General features: G+C 39.2%; 1 protein-coding gene across 2 annotated transcripts in view; it reads left to right on the top strand.

The window, feature by feature from the left end:
- The window catches only part of LOC143038078 (uncharacterized), a 620,937-nt gene that overhangs the window by 274,616 nt on the left and 321,371 nt on the right, over positions 1–24,950 (top strand). For both annotated transcript variants that reach the window (XM_076207001.1, XM_076207000.1), the window contains exon 2: positions 8,742–8,922. In XM_076207001.1, coding sequence (XP_076063116.1) covers positions 8,742–8,922 — 181 coding nt within the window. The remainder of the gene's footprint in view (positions 1–8,741; positions 8,923–24,950) is intronic.

Raw genomic sequence — 24,950 nt, 5'->3', positions numbered from 1 at the left:
CCTCCAATCTGGACACGTTTTCTTCAAGGGGGGGAAACGGAGGGGAGGATGGGCGTGGGTGCATGGTGTCAGCTGACTGCGTGGCAGCGTCGCCAGCGCCGCCAATAGCCGCTCCTGCGACGACAGTGTGATGAGGGAAGGTCTCATGCACCAGTCCCAACTCCCTGCACGCCTGTAGCGATATGTAGCACTGTGTGGCTGTCTTCACCACAAAAATCTCCTGCAGTGTCGACTTGTCACCATACTGCAGTCGACAGGGAAAAGAGCCCAGAGGTTGCAGTTTGACGTTCGCCACATCTCGCAGTCCTCCCCGACGTGTCAGCGATGCTACCTTGACGCCCAATGAAGTCAGTAACTCCAACCCAGCCACACACACCTGAGCTCCCGTGTCAGGTACTGCCTGGATTTTTGCGGATTTGTTCTTCCCTTTCGCATGACTGACCGTCACCCAGATGCGTGGTAGACTTCGAGCTGCGCCTGCAGCTGCAATCACGATGCCAGACGCTTCCAGATCTTCAGCTGCCGCTGCTGCTGCTGGTTTCACTTTACTCCTGCACATTTTCTGCACGTGCCCAACTCTACCGCAGCTGTGGCAGGCTAGTGTCTCCGCGTAACACAGCCCTCTGCCTTGCTTGTGTTTTAAACCACAGTTGCTACAGCGTTTCAAAACCTGCTGCTGTTGGCGGGCTGCCTGCGGCATGCGAGTAGGTTGTTGGTGGCGGGCTCCAGCTACCTGAGGGTAGGAATCTGCTTGCGCGTCTGGCAGCGGCGTCACCCCAGCCACCGCGGCCAGATTTTCCCGCCCGAAACTCCCGCCCAATGTGTTATGGCGGGCGTCCTTTTGTGCCGCCTCGAAGGCAACACAGAACCTGCGTAACGAATCCACATCATTGAAGGATTCACACTGACGAAATACTTCCTCTTTCAACCCCACACTATGTAACCCACACACTAGCTTACGGAGGAGCATGTACTCAGAAAGGCTACACTGACACTGGGGACACGAAAACTCGCAATCCGCCGCACACTGTGTGGAACGAGTAAAGTAATCACTTATGGACTCACTGGGTTCTTGCACCGCCGAGAAGAACTTGAGCCACTCCGCCGCCTGGTTGGACGCCTGCACGGCCATGCACCCAATAGCGTCCAGTGCTCCTTGGATGGAGAGAGCCTCCCATTGCTGCGTGGTGAATCTAGAGTCCAAAGAGCGTTGTAGGGTCGGCGTGCAGAGGAGACGGATATGAAGGACCGCCTCAGCAGGTGCAAAGTCGCTGAGGGTCAGCCAGTACTCCATGGAGCGCCTCCAGGATCGGAAAGCTGCCGTGGACATACCTACGTCACATTTCTCGGGTGCTGAGGACCGAGGAGCCGATGAGTGGTGTCTGGGCTGTGCCGCTACCTGGCGTTGCAGGGCTGTGATGGCTTCCGACTGTGCTAAGAGAAGCCGATGAGCTTGCCCCAGGGCTGCGGATGCTTGAGGAGACCCACGGCTGGACCGTGGGGTCTGAGCGGGTAGCCGAAGACGACGTCCGGCCATGTTGAGTGCGTAGGTCGTGAACCGGTCACTGCGCCATATATGATAGGCGAGTGAAGAGTGATAGGCGAGTGAGTAGTGTACTCTTTATTGATGAGTGACGCCTACTGGCGACTAGCGTGGGTACAGTGGGTAGGCACGGTAGTGGTGCCTGCCTGGAGCCCAACTTATCCTACAATGGGCTTCATTGATCTGATCAAGGCATTCAATTTTGTGTCAAGAGAATTTCTTTGGGACAGTCTCTCCACCTATGAATGCCCTCCAAGGTACATCCTCCTCAAGTCCAAAACCAAGACATCCCCCTGCTCCCTGATGAAACTCCAATATGCAGAAAACAACAGTATTGTGGCTCTTTCAGAAGACTTTTAACAGAAACTGAATGCCTTCAACAAAGCAAATGCCACCCTTGGTCTCACCATCAACTCCAAAAAGACAAGATTCTGTACTAACCATCCCTAAATGATCCAGCCAGAAAGGAACCATCAATCAAGCTTGGAGAAACAGTCCTTGAAGATGTGGACAATTTTAATTATCTCGGTAGTCATCTTTCATCAAATTTTGACTTGAGTGATGATATTCAACATCATCTGAAGTGTGCTGGAACTGCCTTTGACCCTCTCCACCACAGAATCTTTCAAGACTATGACATCAGAACAAACACCAAAATGATTGTATACAAAGCAGTCATCTCAGCACTCCACATCACAGCATACTGTCACCATTTGAAAACATTGGAAATTTTTCATCAAAAATGTCTTCCAAGAACTAATGTTGACATCTTGAAAACAGCCAAAACAACTAGCATTGGAGCTCACATCAAGAATCAACTGAGATGATGTTGTTCAAATGTCTGACTGTTTACAAAAAATGATTTTCTATTCTCAACTGAAATAAGGGAAACAGAAGAAAGGGGGGCAGAAGAAGAGATACAAGAATCTGTTGAAGGCCAACATGAAAAAGTGTAACATTGACTTCAGCAAATGGAAAAAAATACAAGAGACCAAAACCATTAGAGAGCCACCATTCACAAAGGAACAACAATGTTTGAAACAAACTGATGTGAAAAACTGGAAGACAAGTGATGAAGGAGTAATGAAAGGCAATTCTAAACTAAACCAGATCTACCGCAAAGGAGAAGATCCTTGAAAGTTTGAATTTGTCTCATCAGCCACCTTTGGGTATACCAACAACCTAACATGGACTAGAATGAAGACCATCATTTTCTGAAGAAAGATGGCCATGATGATGACGGTGTTGATATCTACTTTTGAGAGGAATTTTATGGTTGGTTTTGTTCTTCTTGAGTAGGACAATACTAGGAATTCCTTTACTTGTTTTACCAATTAGATATTCAAGAATGGTCTGAAAAGTGGCTAATGAAATTTAACCCAAGTAAATGTAAGGTTATGTACATTGGTAAAAATAACAATACCTGTAGGTACGATTACAAGTTATTTGGAAATTCATTTACAAAAGTGGATAATAAAAAAGATCTCAGCATAATTATCAGTAATGATGTCAAATTATCTAACCAGTTTATTTCTACCTCAGAGAAAGCAAATAAGATTCTAGAACTGATTGCACAATCTTTTGAATTTAAAAGTCCATCTGTTATAAGTTCATCTATATTTGGAATATGCTGTTTCTGTATGGTCACTAAATCTCATTAAAGACACTGACAGATTGGAAAGAGTACAATGGTGAGCCACAAAACTGTTTCCAAATATCAGAAACAAACCATACAAAAATTGACTAAAACATGAATCTATTTTCCCTAGAAAAAAAAAAATTAGACTTAGGAGTGATTTGACATAGGTCTTTAGAATTCTAAAACATCAAAAGTGATGAAATTTTCACTTTGAAAGCAAATCAGACAAAAAATAATGGTCTTAAACAGTTAGGAAGTAGATTTATTTTGGAAGTGGGTCAAAACAACTTCGCCATCTGTGTAGTAAATGAAGAGAATAAACTTCCTGCATAGGTGGTGCAATGTAGTACAGTTTGAGGTTTTAAGGTTTATTCAGATTAACACCTAAGCAATATACTGTAATGCCTGCTATTTGCTCTATTATATTTATTTATCATCATTTATTTATTCATCATAAATCATCATTATTTATCTGTGTTTCTTATCATTTATTATCTATTTGTATGTTATGTATTATCATCTATTCATTTTATTTTATTTTATTTTATTTTGTTATTTTGTTATTTTTTTACATCCAACATAGTTATGGAACAAAAGGTCTCCTGTTGGCATGCTTCTTTTGTAATCCTTTGTTCTATTTTATCTCCAGATGTGTTCAACTTTGATTTTTAATTTTTGTAAAAGGCCAAGTGAGTATGTAAGTCTACTGGATGTCTTGGTCATGTATTGACATTCATCTTCTATATACTCTTCACTACATATTCTAAAAGCTCATAGGAAGAAACCAATTACTATGCAAGATTTTGTTTTCATGTGCTGTGATAACTAGTGTAAAAAATCTTTGTTGGTAGGTTTTCAGGAGACATAAAACTTAGCATTGCTGTTTGTCTGATGTATCACATCCTTTAGAATTGGTAACTTTCCAACCACTTTCTTTTGTATCGAAAATTGAATATGTCTCTTAGTGTTAAGTATGCAACATTTTATTTCTATTTTAAAGTTTCCATGTAAAGGTATGTTATGACAGCACAAAGAGGTGAACCCATCGCCAGATCATGGTATTGTATAAATTCTTGTTCCTTGAAGGACAAGCAATTCAGTTTAATGCATAAAAATATGAGTTTCTTAAAATCTTGCTTCCTAAATGGTAAATCATTATCATTTATCTATTCCAATATCTTCTCTATGGTTTTCATTGCTCCTTATACTTCTACATTAATGAAGTAAGCCTTTATAATTTAAAAAAAGTTAGCTAGTTAGGATGTAAAGTTTACATCGTAAGTAACTTCATTTTTTAGTTAAATCCAACTGCTTCATTTGATTGATTAGATTTGTGGAATTTCCTATATGGGCATTACTGATTGTCTATGGCTTTCATTGCTCCTTATATTTCTACATTAATAAAGAAAGCCTTTATAATTTAAAAAAAAGTTAGTTACGATGTAAAGTTTACATTGTAACTAACTTCTTTTTTCAGTTGAATCCAACTGCTTCATTTGATTAGATTTGTGGAATTTCCTATATGGGCTTTACTGATTGTCTCCATTGGTGCAGATAATGGTTTTGCCAAGATTTTTCAGTCTGTGTTGTGAATTTCCAATTTCTGAAATGATGGGTCTCATAGGGATCCCTGTTTTGTGTGATTTAGGAATTCCTCTCATTCTCAGTATTTGTGGTGCATCCTAAAGATGTCAGAGGAACAAAACAAAATCCCTCCTGACTTTTTTTTAACTTTTTGGCCTCCCTCTGTGTGTAGCCTATATCTGCTCTCTTGTATGTATCTTTGTCTTCTAGTAGTTTTAGCATTTTATTTATGTAGTCAGGCAGCCTAGCCAGTTTGCATCTCCGAGCCAAGTGGGGTACCCGTCTTGGCCTGAGTAGGGGACCAAAGAACCATATTGCTGATCCCAGGGGAACACCTTAGTGTAACCACAACACTGGGACATCACTCAATCTCTAGGACTCCCATCTCCAGGGCCTACAGAGATGTCAGCTTGGACTGTAGTTGATTGACTCAGGGTGTGCCTAACCCAAAGATTCAAGTAAAGCAGTCAAGCCGATTTGTCTCTCTGAGCCAACAGGGGCCAACTGCCCTAGCCTGAACAGAGAACCAAAGAGGTGTGTTTGTAGTCCCAAGGAGAAACATCACTACAACCACAGCACTAGGATATCAGTCTCCATCAGTCTCCAGAACTCTTACCCCCAGTCCCTGCAGTGATGTCATGTATGGCAAACATGTGGGTTAATCATAATGGGGTTGGATGGCCATTGACTACAAGTTCATCTGCCCTTTGATAGATTTCTTTTTTTCTCCATCTGGGTGTCCAACATGCCCTTCCCATTGCCGGGTGACCAGTGGTGGAGCCGGTTTAGTGACTATTAATCCTACTATGTGGCAGGTAGTACATGGTACCAGTAGGAGGACATTTCAGTATTTTGTATCATCTTGAAGACATTATTTTTGTATCTTAAGAGGGTCTTATCCTCTTTAGTAAGGTTTGAAACTATTTCTCTGTAAGAGGTCATCAGTGCTGCCAAATACTTCACTTGTCTTCAGTGGCATAGGAGTGAATTGTATTAGCCTCAGAGGTAGAGGTGAGAAAGAACAGGCTTCACCAAGTGGTTGGTATTTAAAGTATGGTTTCGCAATATGACAAGCTCATTCTTAATGCCGATTGGTTCATTCCAGGATCTCTCCTAATGGTCACTTTGGCTTTGACCAGGTATTGAATTTCCCCTCATGCTCACTAACATTATCAAACCAGATGTCTGTCCATTCAAATTCGAATTCATAGATGAATAGTGCTTCTAGGATAGGGAGATGATGTGTATCCTGGCATGTCATTATAATGTAATTTCTACCAGTGTTTCTCTTGTCAGGGTTGTCTGCTGTTCCTGTCATAGATAGTTTTTAGGGGTTCCAGATGCAAGGTAGTAGGTAAGGTAGCCCAGTCTTACTTCACACTTCACTGTATCATGCTGACATAGGTCATGATGAGGACTTCACAGGTCATCTAAAGATTCACTTGTACCACAGGGAACAGATGACCAAATATGGAGAAATCATGCCAAAGCCTACAAAAGGGGATAAAACCATCTGCAGACATAAAGAAGATGTCTTAGAGAAAGTATGAAATTCTGAACAAGCAATCGCATTTGATGATGCTTGTTTAAGAGAAAATATAATGCCCGTTTTAAACTCTTTATATATATATATATATATATAAATATATATTATATATATATATATATATAGGGGTGAATGGAGAGGGGTTGTGTATAGATGATGCTGTGATGCATAAGGGGTAGTGGGTGGGGGATGGGGGATGAGGAAGTATGTATGAGAAAAAAATTTGATGCAGCCCGAAGGGATTTCTCCCCATCTTCTCCTTTTCTGCATGGGGGGACGGAGAGGGGGGTCGCTGAATTTATGAAGTGGCCTTGCTGTGGATGTGCTGCGTCTTGTGACACTGCTTCTGACCCAGGGCAGTGGACAGGCTGCAGGGATGACCCGTCATCCAGGAGGTGCCAAGATAAGAGGGAGGGAGGGGGATGGATGGGAGTGGAAATATTGGAAATGGAATGGGTGGGAGTGGTTCCTATGCCTTTTTCTTTTTGGCTACCCCCCATGTAGGGAAAAAAAAACTTTGGTATATGTATGTATGTGTGTATATATATATATATATATAAATTATATATATATATATATATATATATATAAAATAAATATGAATATATACATATATATAATATATATATATACACACACTCAGTGTTTCTCTTGTCAGGCATTTGGAAAAAAACAATGTACTAAATCCAAGGCAATTTGGATTTAGACAAGGTTGATCATACGTCACAAACTTAATGTGTTACTATTCAAGGCTAATAGATGTAATGCAAGAAAGAGATGGATAGGCTGATTGTGCATTTCTAGACCTGAAAAAAGCTTTTGATAAGGTGCAACATAAGAAATTACTAGAGAAATTAGAACTGCAGGAGGAATATATAGCAAACTGCTGAAGTGGATGGAAGACTTCTTGCATGAAAGAAAAATGAGAGTGGTGATAAGAGACACTCTAATTGGGATGAAGTGATTAGTGGAGTTCCACAAGGAACAGTTCTGGCCCCAATAATGTTTGCTATATATATTAGTGATACGGATAAAGGAATTGAAAGTTGTATGAGCTTCTTTGCAGACGATGCAAAATTGTTAAAAAGAGTGAACACTGTAGAAGATTGTGAGTCACTGCAGAGTGATCTCAATAAAGTATGGGAATGGAGTAGGAAGTGGGAGATGGAATTCAATATTAAGAAGTGTAGTATAATGGAATTTGGAAGAAGCAAAAAAAGAATAGTGGGATCATATAAATTGGGAGAGGAAGAAATTAAAAAGTAGAAAATGAGAAGGACCTGGGAGTCATTATTATGAATAATATGTCTCCTGAGAAACATATAAACAAGATTTTTGGAGAAACTTATAATTTAATAAGAACAATCAAAGTGGCATTTACATACCTGGATGAAGAAATGGTGAAGAAAATACTAGTCAGATTGATAAGACCAAGATTGGATTATGCAGCAACGATGTGGTCACCAAGTACAAAAAAATGTAAAACAAAACTTGAAAGAATACAAAGAGCAATTACAAAATTGGCACAATACTCTCAGAACTATCATATGAAGAGAGACTAGCAAAACTTGAGCTACAGACATTAGAGCAAAGAAGAGAGAGAGTAGACTTAATAAATATTTATTGAATCATGAAAGGCATAGAAACTATTGATAGAGAGGATCTAATCAAATGGGATAGTAGAGATAGAAGAGGACATGGAAAGAAAATCAAGAAAGACAGTTATAGAAGCGACCTGAAAAAGAACAGCTTTCCCCACAGGGTAATAGACATTTGGAACAAATTAGATGAGAATGTGGTGTGTGCAAAAATGATACACGAATTAAAAAACAGTCTGGATAAAACAAGATATGAAGATGGGGCACCACGAGCATAGCTCCCTTTCCTGTAAAATACAGTACAACTAGTTATAACTAGGTAAATACACATATGTATGTATGAATATATAGATATATATATATATATATATATATATATATATATATATATATATATATATATATATATATATATGTGTGTGTGTATATATGTATATATATATATATATATATGTGTGTGTACATATATATACATATATATATACAATATATATATATATATATATATATATATACCTATATATAATATAATATAAAGTGTATGTATACATGTATTTATATATTCCATACACATTTGCTTTGATGTATTGTTTAGATATTGTTCGGTATATCTGGTGATAAATATTCTTCACATTAAGCATGAAGGAGCAAGGAGAGAATATTATACACATATAGTTGAGCAAAGGGAGGCACAGTGCCCAAAGGGTTGGGAAGAATGCACATCACCTGTAGGTATTCTGGCAACTGGCTGAATTTCTGGTACTCCATTGGACCTCCACACTCATCTTTTGTCATTGCCCATCTTAACAATGATCTCATTTTTCTCCACAGCCGAGGGTGACCTGCGGTCCTTCAGTGAGCGGCAGGAACATTACCATCACAAGGAACCCACTGTCATCTCAGATGCCACCGACTTGTTCCTGCGTGCCAACCGCCCACCGCAGGTCTGTGCCCTCTATGACCACGCAACTACCACTCCCGTCCACATCATGCGAGAGATTGACTTACTAAGGTTAGTCCTATTCCTTCTGCTACTACTACTACACTTCGTTCTCTCTCTCCTACTTGTCATCCTATTACATTTCCTTCTCTTCCTTCTCTGCCTCCTCCTTATCCTACTTTGCCTCTTTCTTCACCTCATCTTTCTTTTTATTCTCCTCCTCTTCCCCCTTCTCCCCACTGATGAACTTTTGACAGTGATAATGATGACAGTAATTATGATTTTATCTCTCTCTACATTCTATGTATCTATCTGTATACTATGGGCTTTCTCCCCTTTACCAAGGAGGTAGCCAAAGTCAAAAGGCATATATGCACCCCCACCCATTCCATCCCCATTCATTCCACTCCCATCCACCACCCTTTCTTCCCTCTCATCTTAGCTCCTCATGGATGATGGGTCATCTCTGTATTCAGCCCAATGCCCTGGGTCAGAAGGAATCCAGCAAGACACAGCACATCCACAGCAAGTCTGCTTCACTTAATTGGCGACCCCCATCCTCTCCGCCCAATTATCTAGAAAAATAACAGACAGGAAGAAATCTCTAATGGGCTGTGTTAAAATATCACTAACACATAACCTTCCCCTAAATCCCAAGGCCGCACCCACTCCCTTGCATCACAGTATCATCTATACACAACCATTGTCCACTCACCCCTCTCTCCTGCCTTCTCCCTTCCTTGCTCAATGCCCCTTTCTTCCCTCCTCTGTCTTCCACACTTTTTTTACTAATCTTTCTTCACTCATTCTTACCATGTGTTCAGACCATCTCAATACTCTTTCACCATCTTTTCCACTCCCACTGGTCTCCTCCCCTCCTTGTTGCTCACTCTAACCTTGTAACTGTTACCATACTTCTCAGACATTTTGCCTCAAACACATTTAAACTTTTCCTCTCTGCCCCTCTTAAATTCCAAGTCTTTGCCCCATACAGTGCTGTTGGCACTGTTATCGTTCTTAAGTGCTGTCTTTCCTTTTTACTTTTACTTTATATTTTCATTTCACCATTGTCTTTGTTATGTATGATTAGTCATTTACTATCTTCATCTGTAGGAAGGCCCTGTGCTTCTGATCAACTAACTTAGTCAAGTTCCACTTAATATTATCTTATGTACAGGAGAGGGAAATTAAACAGAACTTAATTTTTCTTTATTTTTTTCCCGAATATTACTACACATGGTTCTTTAAGTTACACCAAGGGACTCCTGATGGGAAACGTCAATTTGGGTACTAGGTCACTTCTGTAATGATGTCATCATTTCTTTAGTCCAATAATCTTTAATTTTAGATTTAAGAACCTCCCCTATGTATTTTTTACAATTATGAACCAATTGAATTATCTCCACTATCCCTTCTCCAATCAGAACAGCTGCTACAAACCCTGCATGCAATACTGCTTACTCAAGCAATCTCAAATTCAATGCATACTGATTTAGTTTACATATTGTTACATCAGCATGGAAATAATCATTATACAGCAATGAAATCGGTCCCTGGCGACTGTTTGCAAACATTAAACAGAGAGCAAGCTTGTGCAACTTCCTAGCCTATGAACTTTTGTTTACCAACACCCAACCTATAGAAATTAAGTTCCCATCACCTACCCCTCTACCTCATTTGTATACCTATATGACCCTCTTACACCCATTTCTCATCACACTTTTTAATTCCCAAGGCACTTATTGCTTCTCTCAGTCAACCATTTACCTCCACTTCTACTTCTCCCTTTCCTGCCACATGCAACCCCAAATCCTTAAAGCTATCCACTTCCTCCAGCCTCTCTTCTTTAAGACTCCCTTCCAAATTGCTGCCATCCTCTACCCTTGTACGTCTCATCACCTTACTTTTACCCACATTTACCTTCAACTTTCTAATATCATATAATTTCCCAAACTCTGTCTCTAGCACATTTATGGTGAAGTTTTTCAGTACATTAGGAATTTCAACAAAATTTTCATGAAAAGGAAGTACTGTACCAGTTGATTCTTGTTCTCAAATTTCTGTCTTGACTCAGTTTTACAAAATGTTCTTTTTGCATGTTTTAAACAATTGTAAAGAAATACTTTTAGATATTTCAGCTTTACTCTAATTTCATAAATCTTATGTAATTCATCCTCAACATATTCTGGGCTGCAAATATATAAACCATGAAGGAACATAGAGGAAAATGCTGATAGTTTAATTTTAACATGGTGAGCAGAATAATAATGAATATAAGCATTGACATTGGTGGGTTTACGGTGAACACTATATTTTGATTGTCTACCTCTTCTATGAATTTTACAGTCTGAGAAAGAGATGCTTGAATTATTTTCAATCTCCACAGTGAATTTTATGGAAGAAACTAAGTCATTTAATTTAGGCAAAGATGCATCAAGATTTTCATTATTAGGCCATATGTAGAGAATGTCATCTACATACTGAAACCATTTGACCTTATTGGGAAGAATATTTCTTAAAATCTGTCTCAAAAAAATTCATATAAATGTTACTTAAGACAGCTGACAAAAGATTTCCCATTGCCATCTCAATTTTCTGTGCATGATATTTGCTGTTAAACTCAAATTTACAACCCTTGGTACACAATAAGATCAATAATGATTTTAGAATCATAGGGCAGATTGTGATGGGGAAGTAATGTCCTAGCTAACCAGTTTGAATTCATAGTATAACTCAAGGCCATTTAATTTATCAGTTAGGTCAACATTATTCTTGACATTTGCCTAAGATATTTTTCCTACAAGTGGGTTTAACAAAGTCACCAACCGTTTCGACAAATTATAAGCAGCAGATCCTATTGAACTTATAATAGGTCTAACAAGGTTATTTTCTTTGTGAAATTTAATTAACCAATACATGTAAGGTAAAGATGGGGGAAATTGACACAAACTTCTTGATGAAGGTGTCATCTTTCTTAAATGAAATTTTGATTTTCTTGTTAAAAGAACTATTCATTGACTCTATTTTTTTTTTATTAAGTTCACAATATGTTTCTGAATCACTAAGTTCTCCCATTTTTATAGGTAATTATTTTTGTTCATTATTACTAAAGCATTAGAATTGATTGCACAACTGAGTGTGCAGACGAGCCAGAAGCTGATATTAACTTACCCAAGAATGAAGGTAACTGCCAACTGCCATTATATATACAGTAGAAGCCCGATTTAACGAACTAATTCAGCCAAGGTCCAGTCCGCTAAAGTGAATTTTCCGCTAAATTGGAGGTCGTTTTTGACCCCCTATTTAGCGGAATTTTCCGCTAGCTTGAGCTTATTTCCGCTAACTCTGGTTCGGTATTTGAATTTTCCCATCAACTTACTGTTTCATTATTTTGTTTTCCTATTATACCGTCTATTTCTACTTGAATATATTTCTGCTACAATTATACTTTATACATATACTGAATTATATATTATTGTATATATTTTATAGTACGTATATATATATATATATATATATATATATATATATATATATATATAAATATATATATATATATATATATATATATATATATATATATACCTCCAAAATATTAAATTATAAATTTTTCCTTGACTCCACCACCACAATCTGGTAACATCTGGTAACATTGGACTCTGAGACATGCATGTGGCCAGTTGACGGAAAATGCTCAACTTAGTGGACCGTTCCCGCTAAATTGAGCTATTTCCGTAGACGCGCGTCTGGCCAGCTAGCGGAAAATGGTCAACTTAGAGGACCATTTCCGCTAAGTTGAGCATTTTCGTTATTGCTATTTACAGTTCGCTAATTTGAGCTTCCGCTAAATTGATATCCGTTAAATCGGGCTTCTACTGTACTTCATTTCACCTAGCTCCTGACGCCACCTGTGATGAACAGTAGCATGACAGGGGGTTTCATTTGCTCCTGGATTAATGGTAATAATACAGAACAATGAACAGTTTAAGTGGTACAAATATTACAGATAATAAAAGTAGTACAAGAAAGTAAATGAAAAAATAGTATACATGAAGGTTAAAACTGACATCTAAAAATTTGTGTTATATGTATTCATCAACCATTTCTAGCTATGGTGTCAGATCTCCCAAGGGTTGTGTTGGCTGGAGATGAGGTGATGGAAGAGGTGGGTGGGGTGGAGAAGGTGAGATGGAAGTAGAGATGGCAGGGGATGGGGAGGAGGAGGTGAGTAGGGTGGAGGAGATGGGTGAGGTGGAGGGGGATGGTCATGAGGGTGAAGTGAAGGAGGAGGAAGATAAAGGTGACTGACAAAATTTCATAAGTAGGGCCCGTGTTGTGAGTGAAGAATGAAACAATGGTATGCTAAATATCATGTTTGTATGAATATTTATTGATGGTACCCTGTCTCTGTTTCACATTGCCTCCAACAGTTGTAGCTGACTGGGGTCCTCGAAGTAACCAATGATTTTGGTGGAGTTAACCAAATTTTCCATACTAGATACCTGCTGACCAGAAACTTCACTGCCAGACAGCTGATCTTCCTCCTGACCTCAGACATGACCTCAGATCCAGGTCATCTGAACTGTCCCAATGTCTGTACGAGTTCCTTGCCCCCCCCCAAAAAAAAAAAAAAAAAATGGTGACACAGGTGTATATATTACCCCAACATCTTAAACTTATTTATAGTTTCCTGAAGAAGGCTGCAGTTGGCAGCCGAAATATAGAAGACCATTTTTACATTTTTTCACTCCAACAGTGGGTTCTCTGTGTGATTGAATGTGCTATTACATTTCTCTCTAGTGAATATGTATATGTATATAAATGTGAAGATCTAGAGTCTAGGATCTATATTGGGAAAAAGTAGGCACCAGATTCAATCAAAGGGTTTATTGTGACCAATGTTTCGATTCCTTTACAGGAATTGTCTTCAGGTGTGTAAGGGTTACATATAGTGAACTTGTTTTTATGTTGTCTGGGTTGCAACTGGGAAAGGACCTTGGAGATAATCATGACATGATTAATGGATAGTAATTATCTCCAAGGTCCTCTCCCAGTTGCATCCCAGAAGACATAAAAACAGGTTCACTATATGTAACTATCACACACCTGAAGACGATTCCTGTATGATGATCGAAACATTGGTCACAATAAACCCTTTGAATTGAGTCTGGTGTTTACTCTTTTTCCCGATATACAGTACTACCTCTTATCAACAGACATTAATTAGCTGTGTTTGCAGTGTTTTCGCTGTGTTTTCGGTGCTGTTGTTTAGTGCTGTGCAATCACTATGCCACCCAAAAACCACTCCAAATCAACGGATTATTCACATCAACGGACACCGTTACCCCCCTTTTAGTCCGTTAATGAGAGGTAGTACTGTATATATATATATATATATATATATATATATATATATATATATATGTATATATATATATATATGCATATATATATATATATATATATATATATATATGTGTGTGTGTGTGTGTATTTACATAGTTGTATTTTACTGGAAGGAGAGCTATGCTCATGGTGTTCCGTCTTCATATCTCATTTTATCTAGATTGTTTTTAAATTCATGTATCATTTCTGCACACACCACATTCTCATCTAACTTGTTCCAAATGTCTATTACCCTGTGGGGAAAGCTGTTCTTTTTCAGGTCGCTTCTATAATTGTCTTTCTTGATTTTCTTTCCGTGTCCTGTTGTATCTCTACTATCCCATTTTATTAGATCCTCTTTATCAATAGTTTCTATGCCTTTCATGATTAAATATATAGTTATTAAGTCTACTCTCTCTTTTCTTTGCTCTAATGTCTGTAGCTCAAATTTTGCTAGTCTCTCTTCATATGATAGTTCTGAGTGCTGGTGCCAATTTTGTAATTGCTCTTTGTATTCTTTCAAGTTTTGTTATACATTTTTTTTTTTTTGTACTTGGTGACCATGTCATCGCTGCATACTCCAATTTTGGTCTTATCAAAGTTACTAGTATTTCCTTCACCATTTCTTCGTCCAGGTATGTAAATGCCACTTTGATTGATCTTATTAAATTATAAGTTTCTCCAAAAATCTTATATGTTTCTCAGGAGACATATTATTCATAATAATGACTCCCAGGTCCTTCTCATTTTCTACTTTTTTAATTTCTTCCTCTCCCAATTTATACGATCCCACTTCTTTTTTTGCTTCTTCCAAATTCCATTATACTACACTTCTTAATATTAAATTCCATCTCCCACTTCCTACTCCATTCCCATACTTTATTGAGATCACTCTGCAGTGACTCAGTCTTCTACAATGTTAATTTTTTTCAACAATTTTCCATCGTCTGCAAAGAAGCTCATATAACTTTCAATTCCTTTATCCATATCATTAATATATATAGCAAACATTATTGGGGCCAGAACTGTTCCTTGTGGAACTCCACTAATCACTTCATCCCGATTAGAGTGTTTGTCTCTTATCACCACTCTCATTTTTCTTTCATGCAAGAAGTCTTCCATCCACTTCAGCAGTTTGCCCTGTATTCCTCCTGCAGTTTCTAATTTCTTTGGTAATTTCTTATGTAGCACTTTATAAAAAAAAAATTCAGGTCTAGAAATGCACAATCAGCCCATCCATCTCTTTCTTGCATTACATCTATTAGCCTTGAATAGAAACACATTAAGTTTGTGATGAATGATCGTCCTTGTCTAAATCCAAATTGCCTTGGATTAAGTATGTTTTTTTTTCCAAATACCTTACCCATCTAATTTTGATAATTCTTTCACAAATTTTAGTTATCGTACTTGTAAGAGAGACTGGTCTATAGTTAGTAGGGTTTTCCTTGTTTCCCCCTTTATATATTGTTACTATATTTGCTCTTTTCCAATCTTCTGGAACTTTTCCTGCCTTCAATGAACTGCTTATTAGACTATGTATTTTGTCTGTTAGTTCATTCCTGCATTATCTCAAAATCCAGTTTGCCATTTCATGTGGTCCATGCAATTTTCTGACATTGAGATTACTCAAGTGATTCATTATTTCATTCCTTGTTATTTCTATCTCTTTCATAGGGGGGGGACTTTCTCCTCCCACTTGATATCTCTAAGTTGTATGTTCTCCCACATAAACACCGATTTAAAATGCTTGTTCATAATTTCTGCCATTTCTATTTCCTCTGTGTATTCAACCCCTCCTTGTCGTAGTTTCTCTAATTATTGTTTGTTTTTCAGTTTGTTTTTTACAAATCTGTAAAATAGTTTTGGTTGATCTTTACATTTTTCTAGGACATCTTTTTCGTATTTTCTCATTTCTGCTCTGCACACTTGTACATATTCATTTCTATAACTAGTATATATTTTCCATTTTCAGGTCTTATGTCTTTTTTCCATTTTATCTAAGCTTGATCCCTTTTGTCTTTTAACTCCCTACATCTTTTGTTGTACCAGCACTTTACATATCCTTTTTCTTGTCTTTTCTTGGAACATACTTTTCCACTCCTTTATAGATTTTTGTCAAAAATAGTCCATTTCTCTTCTACTGTTGTTACCTCCTTGTGTATCCTTTCCCAGTCTGCTTTTTGAAAGAATTCTCTTATTTTGTCAAAATTTGTTTTTCCATACATCAATCTTCCCTTTCTATATTGTTCTTTTTTTCCATGTATTTTTCCTCATTTAGTTCCAGTTCAACCAATATATGGTCACTTTTACTTATTGATGTCTTTTATTCAATCTTTTCCACTATTTCAGGTTCTGATGTAATTATTAGGTCCAATCTCGATGGTTCTTCCTCATTTCTATACCTAGTATTCTCTTGTATCCATTGCGTCATTGTATGTTCTATAATCATATCAAGTAGTACATTTCCCCATAGGTCTTCTCCTTCCTTCACTGTCATCTCTTCCCAACAGATTTCTTTAAGATTATAGTCACCCATTATAACCATTCTTCCTACATCTTCCATTATCTTATTTAGTGTTATCCTTGTGTCTTCTAACATATTTTTGTGTTCTCTCTCTTCCCATGAAGCCATTTTAGGAGTCAAATAATTTACTACAAACTTCCTGCTCTTCCCATCCCTGTCCTCCACTTCCATCATAATCATCTCTACTCTATTTTTTCCAAATGTGACATTCTTCACATTCATATCCTTCTTAGTCAGGAACATAACTCCACCCCCTTGTTTTACCTCTCTGTTTCTAATCCAGTAATTATATGCACCTTGTCCTACACTGTTGGGTGATAGTGGGCCTTTCAATATTGTCTACAATGCCCATTATGTCTAGTTCTTTTTCCTTCAGGTAATCATTCAGTTCATTCAACCTTGTTATTAAGCCATCTATGTCTGTGTAAGACACTTTTAATTTTCTGCTACTTCCATTGTGTTTTCTGTTTCCCTTCCGTTTTTCTTTGCTATGAACCATTTCCTCACTTTCATATCCACTATCCAATAGAATTTATCTTTTTTTTTTTACTCTGTTCTTTTCTCGTTTTATTCCTTAGCTTCTAGTCTTTTTGTTTTCTCATCCTCTCTTTCCTCTTTATTCATTTCTCATTTTATCCATACCTGTTTATACTGATAATTTTCTGCTAGTTTCCCTGTTTTTGCTAAGATCTTCTCTGCTGTCATTTGTGACATGAATTTTATCTTAATTGGTCTGGTCTTATCTGTATTGTATTTCCCTATTCTATATATTTCTTCAATTTCTTTCCCTGTTTCTTGTTCATCCTCTTGAACTACTTCTAATATCTTGTTTACCTTTTCTTTCTCATCTTTTACTCTTGTAGTCCTATTTGGATTATGCTTTTCTTCTATCCCTAATATAATTATACATTTCTTTTTTGTCCGCTAAGTCTCCTACTATATTCTCCTTCTCTCTCATCACTTTAATAACTGTGTCCTTAGTTTGTTCATTCATCTGTTGTGTCACAATACCTCTAAATACAATTTTGTTGTTCTCGTACTTTTCTCTAACCCTGTGCTTCTTTTGCTATGGACTCTCTATTCTCTTTATCATTCCTCTTTAATTCCTCATTCTCATCTTTTACTTCTTTTAACTGTCTTTTTAATTCTCTTTATTTAGTTAGGTTTTGGTTCTCCTTCTTTAGTTCTTCCAATTTATCAACTCTTTGCGTAATCCGTGTAAGTTGGCTGAACCTAACCTCTCAGTGTTCTATCATCTCTAGTTTTTCCTCTAGACTTGCTAATCGGGGGAGGTTGGCATCCCCTCCCTCATTGAATTCATGGAAATTATTATCTTCACTTTCTATTGTGTTGTTCTTATCTATATTTCTGATCTTAGTTCCTTTACTGATATTTTTGACTTCACCTGCGTCGTCTGCAGCCCTCTTGTTGACATTTCTTCTAACATCCGGGGGAGCCCGTTCGTCTCCTTCCTCATTTCCTTCCATTGCCCTCAGTAATCCCTCCCTTTTTTTTCACCTTCCCACTACACCATGAGCTTTCCCCTTCCTTACTAATACAACAAAGTACACCCTCGGCGTTAAGATTCACGAAAATTGCATGTTCTCAATAATGATAGAGTTTTATTGAATGTGGATAGCTGCTGTTCACTAGTAGGGTCGAGATCCTATGGGGGTTCTAGGGTAGTTTGCTACTGGACATTTCGCTCTTGGAGAATTTGCTACCGACTATGCTGGGAAGGCTAAGACGTTTCAAAACTGAAACACTGTCCACCAAACGTCGATTGTACCTAGCCCTTATCAGACGGATTCTGTGTCAGTCCCTGGGACTGTGCCAGCTGACATGTCCCACTAACAACTACGACCATCAGAGGGTTCAGAATGCCGCTGTCAAGTTCATCACGGGTTCGCGATGGAGCGACTTCAACAGCGAGTTTCCAACATCCGTCCACTCAACCAAGATCTAAGTAAACAGGTCAAACAGTTTGAATTCTTCTGCGCAGCTTCTGACGTCATTAGGCTGGGTCCGTTTTCTCTTTGTGAAACACTGAAGAAAACTGTGAAACGCCAAGGAAGACAGGAACTATAATATTTTATATATATATATATATTATATATCATATATATTCATATATATAGACAGGAACTATAATATTTTATATATATTTATATATATATTTTATATAATATTTGTCAGAATATAACTAATTGCGTGGAGCGGTGCGAGCGAAGGCAACAACATACCCGAACGACGCATCAGCTTCAACTGACAGCTATAGGACCCGCGAACCCCACTTTGAACAGCCAGGTGACGTTCACGGGCCCGCTGCGCCAACTCCCTCGAAATTCGGTCGGAAGTGGTTAGACCTGGTATACCTTAGATCTTGCACTCAACCAACATAAACACAAACTTCACATGAGACAGTTAGAAAGACTGCACGACAGATACAAACACCTAATACAACACATCACACCTAGACCACACCGTATAGACTGCCTGTCAGCTGCGCCTCTCCCACGTACGGTGTACACGATAAGTCGTGTATAGCCGCGCATACCAACGTATCCCTTCACCAGCTTTGACTGGTGATAATAACAATGATAATGATAATGATATAGATGATGGTGGTGATAATAATAGTAATAATAGTAATAATAATAATAATAATAATAATAATAATAATAATAATAGTAATAATAATAATAATAATAATAATAGTATTAATAGTAATTATAATTATAATGGAAACAGCAAGTGTGTGTGTGTGTGTGCGTGTGTGTGTGTGTGTTATAGTCACTGGTCAACTCTCCCACCTTCTACGAATCGTCCGAGGTAACTCCCATGCGCCATCTGTGAATGGCGTATAGAACTATTCTACACGTCACTCCAAATCTCCGACAGTTACCTCACTTCCCTCATGGTTCGCCAGCTACTTCGAAGCGAGTTTCGAGACAGTTGCTTACTTTACACAACCGATTCGAATCACCAGTGAGGTGGAGGAGAAGGAGGAGGCAGAAATGGGAGAAATGAGTAGATTGAAAAAGAGAGGAAGAAGAGGAAGAAGAGTTGGAGTGGAGAAATGATTACGGAAGAAGGGGAAGAGGATAAGAAAAAGAGGGGATGTGTGACCAGGGACGAAGGCTAAGAACATCGTTAGGAGAGGGGGTTGCGGGCCAAGAGAATATCATAGAACGATTAGGAAAACTACGGTAGAGTATCGCGAAACAGGAACGTTTGTGGAACAGTTTGGAAGTCAACCTTTTCATTGCGGTGACTCCTTCGACAGACTTTATCCTAATTAGTATTAGATAGTTTTATTCATACGATGGAGCAGGCCTTAGACAAAATAAGTTTCTGATAAATCTAAATACTTTTTTGTCTGGCGTTTGAATAAAATCACCCAGTATCAGCGGGAATAAAATCTATAGTAGAACGTCATCATGACGAGGGGTCACGGGAGCCTTAGAAGAGGTCGTGAGGCTTTAGGGAAGGGAACGGGAACAGAAGGCTTGGAAGGAATCGGGATCAGGACGAGGAAGACAAAGAAAAAAAAAAGAGGAGGAGGAGGAGAAGATGGAGGAGGAGTAGGAGATGATGGGGAAGAAAGAGAAAAAGGACGTGGAGGTGGTAGTAGTGCTGTTAGAATTTTTGTGGCTATAACTAGCATATCTGTCCTTGTGGAATATTTTGCACCAAAGAGAAGGGTAGAAGAACGGAGGGGTAGTAGAAGTTAAAAGTGATCAGTATTTATTTTTTCATTGGAGATTGGTCTTCAATCATAAAGGAGCCACGTGACTTTGGTCCATAGAGGCGTCATAAGCCCTTAAGACATTAACAACATAAAATTTATGCAGTCAATACTCGATACGAGAGGTTGTGGTGGAGGAGGTGGCAGCATTGGAGGGAGTGTGAGTTGCAGAAAGGTCTGGCGGTAAGAACAGCCTGAAAAGAGTGTATGAAGAGGAGATTGGAGGTAGTACAGGCTGTAGGTTTTACGAACCTTTATACTAAGGTGTTCAACATTACTTTTGTTCTTATTAAGAATCAGGCGATTCCTTGTAGGCGCACGACAATTTTTCACTCCCTGTGTGAAACTATTAGTTGCGTGTGTCAAACGCTGAATCACCAGTCAAACACGAAATAATTTCTGTGAAGCAGATTGGGGGGATGTCAGCATTACTCACAAAATCTCTGATACCTGAATGCAACAGTTTTTGGTGACATATTCGTTTCTGATATGTTGCCAGGGACGACAGCATGGAAGATTTGACACATCTTTATAATTTCAGTAAAAGAGATATGAAGTTCTCTTCAAACCTAATTGTCTGGAGGTGCTATTTCTCATGTAAATGAAATCGCCCTTGTTTAGCTTGGAAGAAAAGAAAGAAAACGTAAGGATTGGGTTGAACCGGTATAGCGATATGTTGTGTATGTCGGGTGAACCACCTATCAACTGAATGAATTCGAATTGTGCTGGAAAGAACAGGTGTGGCCGAAGGACACCTGTGGCACTGGTTTGTGCGTGGTGGGAGTAGAGTATTGAAGTTCTAGGTGATGCAGGGGAACGCCTTGTGAGTCACCCTTGTGGGAGGAGCTAAACTCAGCTCTCGATGGAGATATTGAGCGAACTCCGCTGCTGAGGACGACGACGACGACGACGGCGTCGGCAATCTGGTGTGCAGGAAATAAATGCAATTAGTCTCGGATCTTTTCTGTAAACAGCAACTTGTTTCATGTTTAGATTAGGTATGATAATGTGAGAGGAAGAGATACGACCGCACGAATGTTGCTCCTTTCCTTGCACTACAATAAAGTAAACCCACACATACACACACACACACACACACACACACACACACACACACACACACACACACACACACACACACACACACACACACACACACACACACACACACACACACACACACACACACACACACACACACACACACACACACACACACACACACACACACACACACGTTACCAATAGATCGGTCATATATGAGCTCTAAGCTCTTTTCCGGGAGGGTAAAAGAGTGTCGATCACGAGTCCAACACGTGATCCAAGACCATGGTGAATAACACACACACACACACACACACACACACACACACACACACACACACACACACACACACACACACACACACACACACACACACACACACACACACTCACACACGAAAGAAAATTAAGAAAGACAGCTATAGAAGAGATATGAAAAAGAACAGCTTTCCTCACAGAGTAATAGACAGTTGGAACAAATTAGATCAGAAAGTGGTGTGCAAAAACAATACATGAATTTAAAGATAGTTTAGATAAAATGAGATATGAAGACGGGACACACGAGCATAGCTCCCCTTCCCGTGAAATACAACTAGGTAAATACAACTAGGTAAACACACACACACACACACACACACACACACACACACACACACACACACACACACACACACACACACACACACACACACACACACACACACACACACACACACACATATATATATATATATACACTATATATATATATATATATATATATATATATATATATATATATATATATATATATATATACTATAATAAGTTAAATACAGTTAGGTAACACACACACACACACACACACACACACACACACACACACACACACACACACACACACACACACACACACGTAAGTACACACCTATAAATACACACATACGTATATATGTTATATATATCATGGGTGTTATGTATAATAGTATTATAGGTATTCTGTTTAGTATGTGTGTTATATGTGTCTGTGTATAGACCCACGTGTCAACCGTGCGTGGCCTCCTTGTAGGGTGTGGAGGAAGGAGTCCTAGATGGTGAGTGATGTTTCAGTCCTGTGGTTAGACTTAGGTGTCCATCTGGGACTAACACGCTTCTGTGGTCACCCAGCTAGGTCATGACTGGTGGCCTCTATTGGCTTGGAGAGGAATATCTACGGGACTGCCTGGTTCTGATCTTTGGGATAGGCATGCTCTGAGTCAAGTAGCTTCTGCCTGGGCCGACTCCGCACGGTTCACAGCTGTTCGTTGGGCACGATGGTGGGTGGGGACGTGGGAGGGAGAATAATAGACATATGTACAGTCATGGTTGAAAGTTAGTGAACAGGTAGTAGCGGAGACCGCGGCCAATACTGGGAAGATTGTTCGAATCAGTTCACTTTCCACGCCCCCTCTCAACGTGGTCGCTCCTCTGTGAACGAGTTGTTGAGAATCGCAAGTAATGCATCGCCAATTATTTTGGCCCACTCTTTTTGGTATTATAATGGCAAGAGATAGTTTTAAGCATGGAATACCCATGATATGTAATAAGTAAAAATATAAAGAATAACCTACATTGAGGCATGTGATGGCTCCAGTATATATGGTGGTCGCTCCTCTGTGAACAAGTTCACGAGTTGCTAGTAGTCATTTATAGTATGTTAGGTATGAGAATCATATATATTGCATTGCAAAGATGAAGTTACGATCTTGTTAAGAGACACTGTCGTAGGTGTTAAAAGAAACTCATGTATGTTGGGTATAACGTATAAGTAAATTGTAGCGGGTTTTGGCCTTGGGAACAAGAGACTGGCGAATCTTTTATTTCCTGAACTAGGACTGTCCTAATGCAACCCGAGGCCTGTATTTATACCGTAGGTAGGTGAGCCACCCACGGTTTATAATTGTATTGTGTCAGGTCAGCCAGCGGTGACCCCAAGGGAGAATGCAGGAGATGGTGAGGATAGGTCGTACCATCCACGTGGCGTACATTAAGGCGAGGTACAATACTGTACAATACTCATCAAAGTTACCTTGGCTTCAGAAGGCATCCCGCTTACGAGAATTAGGCGGCCGGAGTGTCGTTGGCGTCGAGGTAGGCCGGTTTCAATCGGTCGATGGGAACCCATTCCGGCGTGCTGGAGACAGAGATGCGGAAAGTCAAGTCCTTCCGTTCGAGGACGAGATGGGAACCAGTGGAGGGTCGCGTGAGCAGTGTTGTGTATCCGCCGGTCCTGAAGAAGACGTGCGTAGAAGTGTGGAGATCATTTGGGAGGTGTCCCTTGACCTCCCGATTATGTGTCAGCACACATGGGGCGAATTTACCAACGGTTCGTCGCAGCTGTACAGCCTCTCAAGAGACTCCTGTGGGGGGAAGATATCTCCGAGCACGACGAGAGACTAGCGGAGGAGTATCTCCACCGTAGACAAGTTGAGGTTGTCCTTGAGTATAGTAGGAAGAGTTAAGGATGTTCATGTTTTAAGGGGAGTGGGGGAATATCAGATCATTTTCTGGTGGAAGGTATGTTGAGAGTGGAGAATAAGTGAAGAAAGAGGAAAATGGCAGAAGGTACGGAGGTACTTTGAGTGAACTGCTTAAATGAGAAAGAAAATGAAAAGGGGTATAAGAAGAAGCTGAGAGAGTAGTGGGAGGGAGTGAAGGATAGAGTAGAACTAGGAGTGGAGGAGGAGTGGGGATGGTTCAAGGAGGGAGTCATAAGGTGTGCAAAGATGGTGTGTGGAACAAGGAGAACGGGGGAAAATAGAAGGAAGGGTAGTGAGTGGTGGAATGAAGAAGCAAAGAAGGTTGTAGAAGAGAAGAAGCATGCTTTCATAGATTGGCTACAAATTAGGACGAGGGAATCGTATGAGAGGTACAAAGTAAAGAAAAGAGAAGTAAAGCATAAGATAAAGGAGGCAAAGAGGAGAGCAGATGTGAAATGGGGTAAGAGTATGACAGAAAACTTTGAAAGTAATAAAAAAATGTTTTGGAAGGAAATTAAAAGAGGAGGCGAATCAAGTAGAGAAGAAAAGGTAAAAGGTGCAGATAGAGAGATGATAATGGAAGAGAAGACAGTGAGAGGAAGGTGGGCAGAGTATTTTAGGGAGTTGCTAAATGTGAAGGAGGATAGGGGAAGCGCTAAGAAAATGAGAGTGATGAGTGAGGAAAATGGAGGATAAATAAGGAAAGATGAAGTGAAGGCAGCTGTTAAGATGATGAGAGCAGGTAAGGCACCTGTGTTGGATAAATGCCATGCAGAATGTCTGAAAAAGGAGGTACAGTGATGGCGGACTGGCTGGTGAGGTTATTTAATGTTTGTTTAAGAGAGGGTAGAGTGCCGGAGGACTGGAGGAGTGCCTGTTTAGTTCCACTTTACGAGTACAA

The sequence above is a fragment of the Oratosquilla oratoria genome, chromosome 23 (assembly GCF_046742065.1).
Source record: "Oratosquilla oratoria isolate Oo_2021 chromosome 23, ASM4674206v1, whole genome shotgun sequence".
NCBI lineage: Eukaryota > Metazoa > Arthropoda > Malacostraca > Stomatopoda > Squillidae > Oratosquilla > Oratosquilla oratoria.
Note: the sequence above shows the minus strand (reverse complement) of the source record. Positions and strands in the feature narration are given on the sequence as shown.